Source organism: Bubalus bubalis, chromosome 14, assembly GCF_019923935.1.
Source record: "Bubalus bubalis isolate 160015118507 breed Murrah chromosome 14, NDDB_SH_1, whole genome shotgun sequence".
Classification (NCBI taxonomy): Eukaryota; Metazoa; Chordata; class Mammalia; order Artiodactyla; family Bovidae; genus Bubalus; species Bubalus bubalis.
Genome location: NC_059170.1, coordinates 67057523 through 67073476, shown reverse-complemented (window position 1 = coordinate 67073476; position 15954 = coordinate 67057523). Strand labels below are relative to the sequence as shown.

At 40.0% G+C, this 15954-nt stretch overlaps 1 protein-coding gene across 2 annotated transcripts in view; it reads left to right on the top strand.

Moving 5' to 3' along the window:
• CDC123 (cell division cycle 123) overlaps positions 1-15954 on the top strand; it is a 46135-nt gene that overhangs the window by 9360 nt on the left and 20821 nt on the right. Inside the window, exons 3-6 of one of the 2 annotated variants that reach the window (XM_006043316.4) lie at positions 609-666; positions 922-954; positions 7852-7947; positions 10221-10327. In XM_006043316.4, coding sequence (XP_006043378.1) covers positions 609-666; positions 922-954; positions 7852-7947; positions 10221-10327 — 294 coding nt within the window. The remainder of the gene's footprint in view (positions 1-608; positions 667-921; positions 955-7851; positions 7948-10220; positions 10328-15954) is intronic. The other variant, XM_006043315.4, reaches the window with a different exon arrangement.

The following is a 15954-nucleotide window of genomic DNA, read 5'->3' as shown; positions in this document are numbered from 1 at the left end:
GTGGTTGAGTGCTGAGAAGCGGCGGGGGCAGTGTCCTCTCTCTGAGGTCTTTCAGCCTCTGCTTCGCCCACAGCCAGGGATGAGGATTGGCTGCTAGCAGCCCTTTTCAGCCCCTGCTTCGCTCACTGACTCTTTCTGAGACAGCATGTTGACCATGTCTTTCTCTCCCCTGTGCCCTCCAGCAGTGCCCGTCCCGACCCAGGGTGATTCCTGCCGGCAGCCCGCACGTACTGTCTTCACTGTAAACAGAAGATGCCCGGCTATGCCCGCAGGGTGTCCATCAGCCGCCCGAAACTACTCCCCCGACAGCTCCTGCTATGTCTCCCTGGTCTTCGGCAGCACTTTTCTCTGGTCGAGATTCAGAGCTGGTTCTTAGTGTCCTCTGGGGCAGAGTTTGAGATTTTCTTTCCCCCATTGCTAGTGATTTCTGAGAAGAAGACAGGACGTTTTTATTCCACTGTCTCTTATCGAACGTTCACTCTTATTAATTTCAGATTGGTTTTTATTAGTTTCTTCTTACATGTATATGAACACTCAGCACATCTGTAATCATGACTGCCTGGCACCAAGGCTTTCTCACACTCAGTTTTTGTTTTATGTTCTTCCAGGGAAGATCCGCCTGCACGTTCTCAGCCAGACAGTGATGATGAAGCCGAAGAAATACAGGTTGGTTCAAAATACTATAACCTGTTCCATAGACTGTCCTAATTGAAATGATCTCTGAAATGGTTCTGGCTTAGAGATCTTAGCGTATATTCAATAAAGTCAGAAATTGCATGGAAACCTAACTTGGATGTGTACTTTGTGTTCAGGAAAAGCTGTCTCCTGTGTGTGTGTCGTTTTTAGATGGAGCACTGCTTTTTGGAAGCCAGGAACACTGTCCACATTTAACATTCTCTTTCTGTCCTCCTTCCCCTGCAGTGGTCGGACGACGAGAACACGGCCACGCTTACGGTAAGAGACTGGGCGCAGTCTCAGGACCGCCCAGTGCCGTCCCATGGGGCGCTTCTGGGTTTCAACGCAGATCACTCTAAATTCCCATTTAGTCACCATTTCAAGCTTTTATTTATTATTTTGAAAAATAACTTAAATCACTGTTCTTAGGCAAACTTCAATAGAGAAATTAATAACGTGTGTGTGTGTTTATCAAACTCTGCTTAGTTCTAAAAACGACACAGTGATGTCATGGTAGGAATGAACAGATGAACGGATCTAGTGCCCTGATTATGGTGTCTAAATACTGGTTTCCACTAAAAGGAGTTGAAGCTCCTTGGAGAAATTCAAGACTGGGGGTGGGAAGGTAAAGAGGAGCCTGTAGGAATTTGTGCCAGAAAGTAAGAATGATGCGGACATGGTGCAGAGGACCCGGAAGCCAGCTCAATGGGCTCCCACTGGCCGCATATGTGAACATCATAACAAAACAATGATAATAATGGACTAGCATGCGAACCCATGGTCCCATACTGACATAAACAAATGATTAAATTCAACAAATGAAACAGAAGGGAAAGCCTTTCTCTATAGTAGAAAATTCGACACCATCTAATAATTGAGAAAGAATGATAGAAATCAGCATTTACAGTCATTCTAGTAATAATGGAATAGGTGGTAAAACTTGTGGGTGACTATTCAATAAGGGTATTTGAGTCTTCTCAAAGTATGTCCACCAAAATTACTTGAAAGAAAGTGAAAGCATTAGTCACTGAGTCGTGTCTGACTCTTTTAAGACCCCATGGACTGTAGCGCACCAGGCTCCTCTGCCTATGGAATTCTCCAGGCACGAATACTGAAGTGGGTTGCCATTCCATTCTCCACGGGATCTTCCCGACCCAGGGATTAAACCTTGGTCTCTTTCATTGGGAGATTCTTTACCAGAGTCTTTACCATCTCAGATTCTTTACCATCTGATCTACCAGGGAAACCAAAATTACTTACTAGTTACAAAGAAAAATAGCATCTTCCAGTGGAAAGACCTGGCAGCAGCATAAGCAAAGTTAACCTTGTCAGTGATGGGACAGACCTCCATCGCCTGCCTCCTTGTATGAGGCTCAGAGGACATATCACCTGCCAGCCATGCACAGCCTGAATCCAGTCATGAGGAAATAGCCGGCAAACTCAGCGTTTTGGAAATTATACAGAGTGACTGCCCCAGGCTCTTGCAAATGGTCAGGGTCATGAAAGATAAGAGCAACAGAGAGAGGAAATGTTACAGATGAAAGGAGATTAAAGGGACATGGCAAGTTAATGCAATGCATGATTCTAGACTGGGTCCTAGGCCAGATGAAAATATTCCATCTTTCCTCTGCTGTAAAGACATTATAAGGACAGTGAGCACAAACTGAATAAGACCCATAGATGAAATAGTGATGTTATATCCGTGTTAGCTCCCTGATTTTGATAATTTGCCTAGGTTACATGAAGTGCTGTGTGTAAAGGGGCGTCATGACTTCTGCTTACTATGGAAGGTGTATGTGTTTTATACACGCTCCAGCATAGCTGTATATAGAAAGGGAGTTGCAGAGGGAGAATGATAAACCAGTGTGGTAGAATGCCTGCATGAAGAGTGTATAGAAAATTTTGGTTAAATGCTTCTTGTAAATGCTTCTGAAAGTCTGAAATTATTTCAAAATGGAAAATTAATTTAAAAGTGATTGGGTATCACTGGGCCAAACCAGATGTTGTTGGTTAGGGGAGCTTTCAGGGCAGAAGAGCACACACCCAATGATAATAGTGCAGCTACAGAGAAGCCCAATTTAAAATGCAATCAAATAATCAAGATGGCTAAATTTCAGACAGGATGGTGAATTTCAAAGGGCAGGTTGCAAAAAGTATACATATCAAATAACAGCAGTTACATTAAAATTTTTAAATATTTTATATTATGGGCAGACGCACGCACTGTAAGTATAGAATCATGACTGTAGAAGATTGTGACCAGTCTTGTAATGATGGCTGCCTGTGGCGAGAAGAAAGGACTAGGGAGAAGAGCAAGAAGGTTAGGAGTTTCTTGAGGATCTGTGATGTTCTTTCCTTAAGAAATTTAAAGGTCTGGATCAAGTATATCAAATTGTTGAATGTATGGATCAGGGTATATATTTTTTATATGTTTAAAACATTTATTTGATGATTAAAAATTTTTAAAGAAATACTCTTTCTGAATGAGTATGATACAGTAGGGCTGTGGTGGGTTAAGTAGGAAAGATAGGTGAGTTTGGATCATAAAAGTCCACGGATGTGATTTAAACTGCAGATTTCATCCCACTTAAAGCATGAACCTTTTCTTAGACACAGAGAAGGCAATGGCAACCCACTCCAGTACTCTTGTCTAGAAAATCCCATGGACAGAGGAGCCTGGTAGGCTGCAGTCCATGGGGTCGCGAAGAGTCGGACACAAATGAATGACTTCACTTTCACTTTTCACTTTCACGCATTGGAGAAGGAAATGGCAACCCACTCCAGTGTTCTTGCCTGGAGAATCCCAGGGATGGGGGAGCCTGGTGGGCTGCCATCTATGGGGTCGCACAGAGTTGGACACGACTGAAGTGACTTAGCAGCAGCAGAGTTTCTTAGACAACTAAGGAGTTAGGTGTATTTAAAATCAGCTCATTGTGCTATGAGCTTAAAAGAATCCTATTACTAGCTAAATCTATTAAAAAATCATTTTCAGGAAAAGGTGGAATCATGACTTAACACACGTTGAAGGCTTTAACTCACGAGGGAACCAGGCAGACATTATAACTGGCTCAGAAGAGAACTCAAAGGACACACATTTATAGATTAGGAATATGTAAATATGTATTGTATTTACATTAAAAAAATGAATATGTAAACAAGGCAAAGCTGGTTATGTGTCCCTCAAGGAGGGACAGAAGACAGCTGGGTTTCTACCAAACAGAGTAGAATTTTCATGTCTGTAAGAAATACTGTTTTCACTTACCTATTATTTACCAAGTTGTAAAGCATCTTGCAGACCCAGCTAGAATCAGGTAACACAGAAAAGTGCTGTATGTATACAATACATAGTCTTCCACTGAAGCACAAATTTTTCTGTGCAATACATAAACTTTTTGTCATTTAAATTTATTTTAGGATCTTGATTGCAGGATTTCTTAAAGTTCTTAAGAAAATTCTTAAAGTTGAATAATTTGAGGATTTGAGGGGATTTATCACTTCTTTTAAAATGTAATACAGAATAGCCAGTATTTTATAATAATTACAACAAAGTGAAACTTCTAAAAAATTGTGAATCACTGTATTATACACCTATAACTTATAATCCCAAAGAAAGGCAATGCCAAAGAATGCTCAAACTACCGCACAATTGCACTCATTTCACACGCTGTCAAAGTAATGCTCAGAATTCTCCAAGCCAGGCTTCAGCAATATGTGAACTGTGAACTTCCAGATGTTCGAGCTGGTTTTAGAAAAGGCAGAGGAACCAGAGATCAAATTGCCAACATCCACTGGAAAAAGCAAGAGAGTTCCAGAAAAACATCTATTTCTGCTTTATTGACTATGTCAAAGCTTTTGACTATGTGGATCACAATAAACTGAAAAATTCGGAAAGAGATGGGAATACCAGACCACCTGACCTGCCTCTTGAGAAACCTATATGCAGGGCAGGAAGCAACAGTTAGAACTGGACATGGAACAACAGACTGGTTCCAAATAGGAAAAGGAGTACATCAAGGCTGTATATTGTCACCCTGCTTATTGAACTTCTATGCAGAGTACATCATGAGAAACGCTGGACTGGAAGAAGCACAAGCTGGAATCAAGATTGCTGGGAAAAATATCAATAACCTCAGAGATGCAGATGACACCACCCTTATGGCAGAAAGTGAAGAGAAACTAAAAAGCCTCTTGATGAAAGTGAAAGAGGAGAGTGAAAAAGTTGGCTTAAAGCTCAACATTCAGAAAACAAAGATCATGGCATCTGATCCCATCACTTCATGGGAAATAGATGGGGAAACAGTGTCAGACTTTATTTTTCTGGGCTCCAAAATCACTGCAGATGGTGATTGCAGCCTTGAAATTAAAAGACGCTTACTCCTTGGAAGGAAAGTTATGACCAACCTAAATAGCATATTGAAAAGCAGAGACATTACTTTGCCAACAAAGGTCCGTCTAGTCAAGGCTATGGTTTTTCCAGTGGTCATATATGGATGTGAAAGTTGGACTGTGAAGAAAGCTGAGCGCCGAAGAATTGAAGCTTTTGAACTGTGGTGTTGGAGAAGACTCTTGAGAGTCCCTTGGACTGCAAGGAGATCCAACCAGTCCATTCTAAAGAAGATCAGTCCTGGGTGTTCTTTGGAAGGAATGATGCTAAAGCTGAAATTCCAATACTTTGGCTACCTCATGCGAAGAGTTGACTCATTGGAAAAGACCCGGATGCTGGGAGGGATTGGGGGCAAGAGGAGAAGGGGACGACAGAGGATGAGATGGCTGGATGGCATCACTGACTCGATGGACGTGAGTCTGGGTGAACTCCGGGAGTTGGTGATGGACAGGGAGGCCTGGCGTGCTGCAGTTCATGGGGTCGCAAAGAGTCGGACACGATTGAGCAACTGAACTGAACTGAACTGATAACTTTTAAAGAAAAAATGTAATACAGAGATATAAAGCAGTCCTTATATGTGAAGTTCAATGGGAAAATGAAATTGTTTTGTCTTTGAAGATCAAATCCTTCATGTTTTAATATTTTTGTAACTGTGTCGTTTATTGAAAATATAGCTAATGCAGGTCTTAGATGAGTGTGTTTATAGATGAAGCTGGTTTGGTTGCCAAACCAGCATCTTCAAGGGATTCTAAAGAAATTATTGCCTTAACAGAAAGCATAATTTCTTTTGCCGTGGAGAGGAGAATGGAAGATAAAGAAATTCAAGGCTCTTATTTGTTTTGAAAGCCTCTGAAAGACATTAATTTCACATATATAAGCTGAAGAAGGAGAAGGCAATGGCAGCCCACTCCAGTACTATTGCCTGGAAAATCCCATGGACGGAGGAGCCTGGTAGGCTGCAGTCCATGAGGTCACTAAGAGTTGGACATGACTGAGCGACTTCACTTTTCACTTTCATGCATTGGAGAAGGAAATGGCAACCCACTCCAGTGTTCTTGCCTGGAGAATCCCGGGGACAGGGGAGCCTGGTGGGCTGCCATCTATGGGGTCTCATAGAGTCGGACCCGACTGAAGCGACTTAGCAGTAGCAGCAGTAGCAACAAGCTGAAGAAGACATGCAGAAGATGGAGATGGTGGCACGCTGTCAAATTAAGTAACTAAAAGACACTTCAGACCTCCGGAGGTCGGGTATATCTGCAGCAGTCACATGCGTCTGCAGCAGAAAGAAAGGAAGTACAACCTGCCCGTTTTTTTAACTTTCATGTTTTGGTCTGTTTCTCAGCCTTGAGTCACAGTTTTTTGTCATAACTGGGCTAGATCTTGGGAATCAGCATAAGCCTTTGTTTTTTTTTTTGGTGTTTGTTTGTTTATGATGACTGAATAACAAGTCATCCTAAAACTTCATGACTTGAAACAATAGTAATCATTTTAAAAAGTTTTAAAATAAATTTTTAAAGGTTCTCCTCCATTTAGTTATTACAAAAAATGCCTTCTTCCTCATGTTGTACAATAATATATCCTTGTAGTCTTACACCCAATAGTTTGTACCTCCCACTCCTTTAGCTTATTCTGAAGTGAAGTGAAAGTGAAAGTTAGTTGCACAGTCATGTCGGACTCTTTGGGGTCCCAGGGACTGTACCCCACCAGGCTCCTCTGTCCATGGAATTCTCTAGGCAAGAATACTGGAGTGGGTTGCCATTTTCTTCTCCAGGGGATCTTCCCAACCCAGGGATCAAACCACAGTCTCCTGTATTGCAGGCAGATTCTTTACCAGCTGAGCTACTAGAGAAGCCCATTAGCTTGTTGTAACCTGTTCTAGTTTTTTCCCACTTAGGGAAGAGCTTGTCATGATGGGACTTTCAGTATTTGCAGTTGCCCACTAGGGGGCAGCAGATATAAAGGGCGAAAATGACTGCAACGCATCGGCGTTTTTTTGTATTCTTGCTCTCCTGCAGGCCCCACTTCCATCTCTCTTTCTCTCCTTTTCTCCACTTTTTGTCCCCGTGCTCCTGATGGTGACAGAAGACTCGAGGAAGAGCATAATCGTAGTGACGTTTACGTCCCATCACATCTGTATTGCTGCTTATTTCCTGGTTGAAACAGTACAATGTTTTGGTTACTTGCTGATATAAAATAATCAGTTTTAAATCAACCAAAAAAGAAAGAACATTTTAATTTCACCAAGGTCCTATTTTTGAGTTTTGTTTATATTAAAACCTGTCTGGAAATAGCCATGTTTAAATGCAGTTAGCTACATGATTTATTTCTCGTTTTTGAAGCCTTTTGGGGGTAAGTTCTTTTCCTGTAAATGGAAAGGCTTCTGGTCCTTTAAATGCAAGGTATTACTTCTGAGAATTGGAGTCTGTGCACAGGTGATATTCCATCATCTCTTTTCATTTAATAGGCACTGGTTTTATGTCGGTGTTAAGAGAACCGTTCATTCCTTTTCTCACATCCCCAGGTACCTTGAAAGATCAGCAGTCTCCTTAGCTTTGTGGGGCTTGATTGATTTGGACAATGTCATCTGAGCACTTGTTATTCTTTTCCCTTCCTGACGAATGTTATCTGATCATTGATTTTATTTGGCTGAGTTCAGAAATTCTGATAGTAATTTGTATTCTAAATTATTTTTAATACCCCGAAGTGTTGAACTTTGAGTTTTTTAATCTTGTTTTCTATATTTATCGTGCTGATACTGACTTGCCCAAATGATTTCTTCCTTCTCTCTGTAGGCACCAGAATTTCCTGAGTTCACCACGAAAGTCCAGGAAGCGATCAATTCCCTGGGGGGCAGTGTATTTCCTAAGCTTAACTGGAGTGCCCCAAGGGTAGGAGCACGTCTGTAAATCTCTCACTGTGTGAATATTGTCTTGTGATTCCATTTCATTTTATATCCCCACGAAGGTCTAATTATATTCCTAATTCTAGGGAAAATACCAGGGAATTTATTTTTGCTTTGCTCCTGTTATTTATTTTCCTGATTTGGCAATGCATTTATTTCCCTGGGCCTGTGAAATACTTTGTATTTTGCCAGCTGACAGCTTCAGCCTCTTGTGTTGCTCATTACACTAGAAATCTCAGAAAACGTTCCTCTGCCCTTTTCAAAACTTCAGCTCTTCAGTTTGATAGAGAAATTTTTCTCTATTGAAAAGTAATAAAAATTAGAATGTTGCGGGATCTAGAAATAGAGTGGTTTGACAAATCAACTGACGTTTTCTTAAATTGTGTTTTATTGCTTCAACATTGCATTGATAAGATTTTTTAAGTTAAGATCTAGGGAAATTCATCATTTTTTCTATTCCAGTAGAAAACAATTTAATGTCAGCAAAGCTCATTGAAGGATTCAAGACTTATCTGTGTTTTCGAAAACCATCTTTGGGTGCTTTTATCTTTTCTTATTCTAACATGAATGATAGATTGTACTTAATCTTTTATTTTTACTTGTTGAAATTAGTGACATATATACATAGTTTAAGTTTCTGAACGCTTGCTATAAAAGTCAGCCGGTCCTGACGCCTGTTTTTCTTCACTGTTTCCCACTGCTCGGAGGCAACTGCATGCGTATATTTTAGTACCACCTTTTGTTATTTTCCTCAGTATCTCTATTCTTCCATCTTAAGCGTTTATTACCAGCTTTCTGCTTTAGGACAGAAAGGTTCAGCACCTTTTCATCTCTTATTCTCACTGCTTTGTACTATAGTTCACTGTCCTCATACAGGACTAGCACACCTTGATTCCATCATATTCATTGTGCTTTGTTGCTCAGTCATGTCCGACTCTTTGCGACCCTGTGGACTGTTGCCCACCAGGCTCCTCCGTCCATGGAACTTTCCAGGCAAGAATACTGGAGTGTGTTGCCGTTTCCTTCTCCAGGGGATCTTCCCAAGCCAGGGATCGAACCCTCACCTCCTGCATTGGCAGGTGAATTCCTTGCCACTGAGCCACCAGGGAAGCTGTTTCTCATATTGCATTTTTGCAAACATTGCGTACACATCTATAAACTGTGTGTTGCTTATGTTTTCTTATTCAACACTTTGTCTTCCTTAGACTTAATAATTGTCTTATTTATTCAGTTGCATGGTATTCTGTGTATATATACTGTTGTTTCAGTGGTGTTAAATCTTTGTGTTCAGTATATCATCTTTAACCAAAAGTTCATCATCTTTTTTCATTGGGAGAAAATTTAAAGAAGTTATTATTAAAAAAAATTATTAGAACTCATTTTTAGTTTATCTATGAGCAGTAAATTGGGTCATTCTTGACAGCTGATCTTTGGCGGCTTGAGGCTTTCCAGTTAAGATGGGTAGATTATTTGTGATTTTAAGTTATTCCTTTGTTCATTTATTTTTTACTTACTGAGTGTCAGCTATGTACCACTGCTTCCTTTCATGCAGTGTGGATAACTGGACACTTTTGTTTTGCAGTCATCAGTTTTCTCAAAATTACATTACTGTCCTGTGTCTGATCTATGGGAGAAGTGTATTTCTTAAAATAACTTATTCTGTCATTTTTAGGCTTGTTTCACTGAGGTTTGTGTCTCCTATGTCTGCTGTTCTTACTTTTTTTTCCTTTGGTTCATACGTTTGAGACTTGCGCCGTTTAAAATTGCAACGGTTCAGAATATGTCATCTCCTCTCTCCCAGCTTTGATGGACATGAGTCTTAACTGCTGCAGTCATCAAACATCAGTGTTCAGCTATCTCTTTCCAGAAACAGAAAGAGAGAAAGGCTCTCTGTTTTCTTAGTAGCTGATCAGGATGCTTCTTTCTACCTGGATCTTCTTGCTGAAGTGTCAGCGTTTCTGATGTGTGTCCCCTTCTTTCATCATCAGTGAGGTGGACACAGGGCAGTGTGTTGGGCCTAAGCTGCAAGACGAGGGCCTGAACATCTCACTTCAAAACTGTCTGTCATGCAACAGTGACCTTATTCTTTGTTTAGAAGCGTCACTTGACACTTGACAGTATAGCTAAAATTTCTTACCTGAATTTTTTCTTCAAACCCTTGAAGTTACATGCATTATTGATTTTGGATATAGGCTATGAACTTCATTCATAGCAGCTAACTTGGAATATATACTAAGTAGCACGTGCTTTATTCTTTAGGATGCCTACTGGATAGCAATGAACAGTTCTCTGAAATGTAAAACCCTCAGCGACATCTTCCTGCTGTTCAAGAGTTCTGATTTCATCACTCGTGACTTCACCCAGCCGTAAGTATGTCTCTTGTTCTCTTACATCAGTAGTTTTCAGTGCTTGTGAGTTGTGCTACAGATGAAATTCCTTTAGTTCTAGTGCTATTGTACATGACAGATCCACATAACAAGGCTGTTTCATTTTCTGAAATGATCTAGTAAAGCAAACCTTTCTTTTCTGTTGACAGCAAATGCTATACAGTGAATATCCCTAGATATCAAGGGCTTTCTGAATTCTTCCCAGTAAATATGATGGTAATGTTTTTCTTATTATAAGGCCAATATATGCTTATCATAGAAAAATAAAAGCAGGAACTATAGCTAAACAAAAACAGGAAGTAAGCAGATTCATAATCTCAGCACAGTTGGTTTTATGTAATACTTCCAGAGTTCTGTCTGTGCATAGGTTTAATATAGATACACCTGTCTCTAACTGTATTCCAGTTTTTTACAACACAAATGGGATCATATAATTCATATTGCTTACTAGGCTGCTTTTACACTCATTAATATATATCAAAAATCTTTATGTCATTAAATATTAAATGCATCATTACTTTAAACTTCCTTCAGAGTATTCCACTGGACAGCTATAGCATCATTTATTTCACTGGTTCTCTCTTCTTATATACAGTCCTGCAGTGCGTATCCTTGAGCTAAATCTTTGTGTGCTTTTCTGATTTTTTCCTTGGGATAAATTCTTGGACATGGGAAATTTCCTGGCGAACCAGTGGTTAGGACTCTGTGCTCTCACTGCCGAGGGCTGAGATTCAATCCCTGGTCAGGGAATTAAAATCCCACAAGGCACGTGGTGCGGCCAAAAGAAAAAAATTCCTAGACATGAACTTGCATTTTCTCCCCTCTGCCAGTTACTCTATAGCTAATCTTCATTGTAGGCAGACTGGACACCTGGCATTGCTGAGCTGTAGCTGATCCCTTCATACTTCTGTTCTGTCCTCAAACAGCAGTTATTCTAGATTTCTTGTCCTACCTCATTTTTAAGCCCCAAATCTCAACTAATCTTTAATCTCTAAGATAAAGCATATCAGAAAATCTAGAAACTAAGTAGATACACAGGTGGAAATATTGTGTGTGCTGCCACATCTTGCCCAGTTCAGTTTGCTAATTCATCCTGTTAGCCTCAAATCTTTTTTTGAAGAGCAGCCTGGCTTGAAAAAAAAACATTCCCTACAAGTCAGTTGTGCATCATCTCTTTTACGTCTGGTTCTGAAGCTCGGGCATATGGTTTTAGTACTATGTTAAAGAAAGCGAAGTTAAGTACTAATAAGTGAGTATGATCGTATTGCCAATTCATTGTAAAAGGAGTTTAGCTGTATTGATTTTTCTGGTTCATTTACAGAAAAAACTATGTTATTGTGATATTTAGGTGTCAACCTTTTTTGGTTGTGTTGGCACAGGTGTGATAAGGTGTTTGTTTTAGGGGTGATGGGCAGCATTTTCATTCTGAAAGATACCCTCTGTTTAGAAGATGTTGTGGCTTTCAGGGGTTTTTTGCCATTGTAGAGCTTTTTGTCATCAAATGCTTTTGTAAAGAGGCCTTGTAATGTATTGCATCAGAAGTACTCTGTACCTGTTAATTCACTGGATATGGATTTTTATGCACATTTGCTATTAGTTACAATGAATATATAAGGACATCATTTCCTTTCCACAGAATATAAACCGCTTTTAATGCTCTGTGGCTGATGGTGTTTAAAACCATCTTTGCAGTCCAGTGACCTACTGGCTTCCCTTAGCACACCTCTCCTTTTATCTTAGGCGAATTTAGCTATGACTCCAGTGAAGGGTAGAAATACCAGTCATTTTGTGTTTTCTGCTTTTTGACTTTTGCATGGGGAAGAGGTTAAATCAGCAGGTGCATTTGAGGCCCTGTGTTTGGAGTGTTTATCTGCAGAATACCATCCCTCTCCCTGTGTGAATAGTTCGGGTTGGCAGGACAGATAGCAAGCGCTGGACTTTGAGACAGGCAGCACTTCCAGAAGTCTTGGTCAGTCGTCACTTGTGTAACAATTTGTTAAGTCTTATCAGTCTAGAAAAATCCCTATTGATTGGGTCAGTACGGGTGAACTTTGGTCATAGAGGTCTTTCCAGACCCCTTAAAAATTAAAGAGTATAATCTTTAAGTAGGACAAGATCTTATCAGCGATTTAATTTGACCTTTCATCATTTAGAAAGTTGAGGCCCAAAACTATTCAGTAATTTATCCCCATAGTTCATAGAACCAAAACCAGAATGTAATTTCAATAATGTTGTTCTAAATGTTCTCTGTGTTTTCATTTGATGAAGTTATAAATTCCTTCTTTTCTAAAATATTTCAAAGTAAAATATTATAGAATCTAAGAAGGAATATTATAGTATATAATTATATGTGTAGAATTATATAACATTATGAAAATTATATAACATTACACTCTTTGGGAGCTTGCTTCAACAGAAGAAACAAGGATGTCATAGTTACATTTACAGGTTAACAGAAAGCCAACCAGAAAGAGTTCTCACACAGGGTTTTTAAAAAATACATTATTTAACAGGGAGTCTGGAGATGGAATATTTCAAGGGTTGTCAGCAGCTCGTCAGGGCCAGCAGGGACCAGGCTCTTTCAGTCTTTCCCTCTGTCGCCCTTGGCTTACTGGCTTGATGTTTGGGTTTATCACCCAACATCACAGAATGGTTACAAGGTAGCTGCTGTTCTGCAGGTATGGTATGAAGATGACAATATCTTAATCGAAAATAGGAGGGGTGCTTCTGTTTCCTCTCGTTCTTCTCTGTCTGTGAGCAAGTAAAGCAGTCTGGAACCTTCCCTGAGACTTCCTGATAGCTCACGGTCACACAGTTACTCAGCCTCATCCAGTTGTTGGCAGAGGGAACAGAGATGCCGTGATTGGTTTAGAACAGAGGCTCTCCAGCTTCAGCTTGGATCAGAGTCATCTGGAGAATTTGGTAAAACACAGCTTGCTGGTCCCCACCTCCCAAGTTTCCAATTCACTAGGCTGGCCTTGGGGCCCAAGAAAGTAAGTTCTGACACGTTCCCAGGTGACGCTGGTGCTGCAGGTGTGGGCCCTCAGCTCAAGGACTTTGCGGTTAGCTGTACACGTGCACCCCGGGGTGCCAGAGGACCACACGTCCTCAGCTGAACAGCCGCAGTTCCGTTAGCAAGGATGAGGGTTGGGAACAGCTAGAGGGTAGATGACCAGGACTGTCTCTGACCATTGTAATTGACATGGAATAGTAAGTACACTCTTATTTTTCCTGTTAGTCAAATGGTTACTGTGTACAAGAAGCTTTGAAAGTGGAAGTTAAAATGTGACACAGTATCATCTGTCACATTGTACTTGCTGAGTGAATTATTTGACCAGATATAAACATTCTTTGTGATTAGGCTTGTTAAGTCAGAAAGCTGCTTTCACTAATTATTTTACTGATAGGGGTGTCACTTCAGTAGACTAAGGCAAGAAAGAAAAATCTGGTATTCAGTTGGCATGTAGAAGAAAGGGCTGAGTGAGTGAAAAAATTATTCCATTAATTGTTTCTCTGAGAAGGTCATGCATGACTAAGGAAGGAAGAGTTACTAGAGGTCAGGAAAGTTCACTTCTCTTAGTAATTTAAGCTCAGTTATAATCAGCATAATTTTTATACATTTTGTTCTTAAGATTATTGGAACTGGTTATTAACCCTAAAATTCAGCAGCAAATAGTTTCAGGAGTAAAACTTTCTGCCCAAGTTAGTCTTAACAGAACCTATACCTTATAATTTTTTTAGGCCCATTTATTTAGGTGACAGCATATTAAAAAGCAGAGACATTACTTTGTCAACAAAGGTCCGTCTAGTCAAGGCTGTGGTTTTTCCAGTGGTCATGTATGGATGTGAGAGTTGGACTATAAAGAAAGCTGAGCACAGAAGAATGAATGCTTTGAACTGTGGTGTTGGAGAAGACTCTTGAGAGTCCCTTGAACTGCAGGGAGACCCAACCAGTCCATTCTGAAGGAGATCAGTCCTAGGTATTCATTGGAAGGACTGATGTTGAAGCTGAAACTCCAGTACTTTGGCCACCTCATGCGAAGAGCTGACTCATTTGAAAAGACCCTCATGCTGGGAAAGATTGAGGGCAGGAGGAGAAGGGGACAACAGAGGATGAGATGGTTGGATGGCATCACCGACTCAATGGACATAAGCTTGGATAAACTCTGGGAGTTGGTGATGGACAGGGAGGCCTGGCATGCGACGGTTCATGGGGTCACAAAGAGTCAGACATGACTGAGTGACTGAACTGAACTGATTTAGGTGACAATTTTTCCACTTTATACCGCTCTTATTGTATTTTTTTATTTTATTGTATTTTTAAAATTTAAGTATGGCTGATTGACAATGTTAGATTGTTACAATTTTAGATAACATATTTTATCTCTTTTTGAAGAAGAATTTATGATAATTCGAATGAACACACCCAGTCTCCCTTAATTTAGTAACATTTTTTGTCTTTGCTTTTCTACCACCAGTGTGACCTAAAGCAATGGAGTCTCTGTACCTAAACTCTTATTTTGGATCCTGATGAGCAGTAAAATCGTCAGCACTGCCACTTTGGTGCTTAATTTTCCCTGGGTGCTATGTTTTCTCTTTTATTTCTATCCTTGGCATAATTTTTTTTCCTGATATTCAAGGGTTGTTTTCTGTGGCATATAACGTTGTAATCTCCCAGTGTTTTAGGGAAGCTTACGAATGAGGATTGTGCCCTAGTAAAATAGCTAGGCGGTCTTCCACTTTAAAGTATTCGTGATTTTGTGTACTGCCACCCATAAAACTTTAATGATGATGTCTTCTCTTATGAAAATAATAAAATTTTGATCTCAGCCAGTGGATTTAGTCAATACCTGAGTTGTCTAGAGTCAGTTCACACAGTTACTGTTCTCCCGGTTGACTGACTGTATGATTTCTCTTTCCTTCCTTCCTGCCACATTGACTGGCCTGCTCTAGAGAACTCACAGCATTTGACTAGTGTAACTGCAGAGCACTAGAGACAAAAGGAGTTCTTAAAAACAACCGGAGAGCAAAGGCAAATTTTGTAGAGAAACAGCAGTAGAACTGTCAGCAGATTTCTCGACAGGAAGCTTGTTTCATCAGTTCTTTCTCTGAGGGCCTGAGTCCTGGCGGGTGGAGAAGAAAGTATAACACGTGCCTGGATTGTTTCTCCTTTATGTGGGACCCTGATCTGTCTGGACCCAGACTCATTTCAGGTCTAACTTGAGGAACTCTGTAACAGGTGCCCAGATTCCAAAGTGATCACAAATAATTTCATGTTTTTTCATAATTCAGACAAATTTTCCAAGTGTTATTTACATGTATTGGTTAACACAGTGGAAGTGTTAGGTATATGACATATTTCTTGGCTTTTGCTCACAAATTTATAACATGTTATATAATTTTACATTATATACTGAGTTGGGATTTGAGAATTTACACTAGTTCTTACCATGACTTTTAAATTATGTTCATAGAGACAAAAGCTAAAGTAGATTGAACAATTCAATGTTTTTTCTCTGTAACTTGCTTTCCTTGATCAGTGACTTGCTGTTATTTCTGGGGTCCTGCTTTTTTTTTTTTTGCAAATATGAAACTTATTTTTGGAA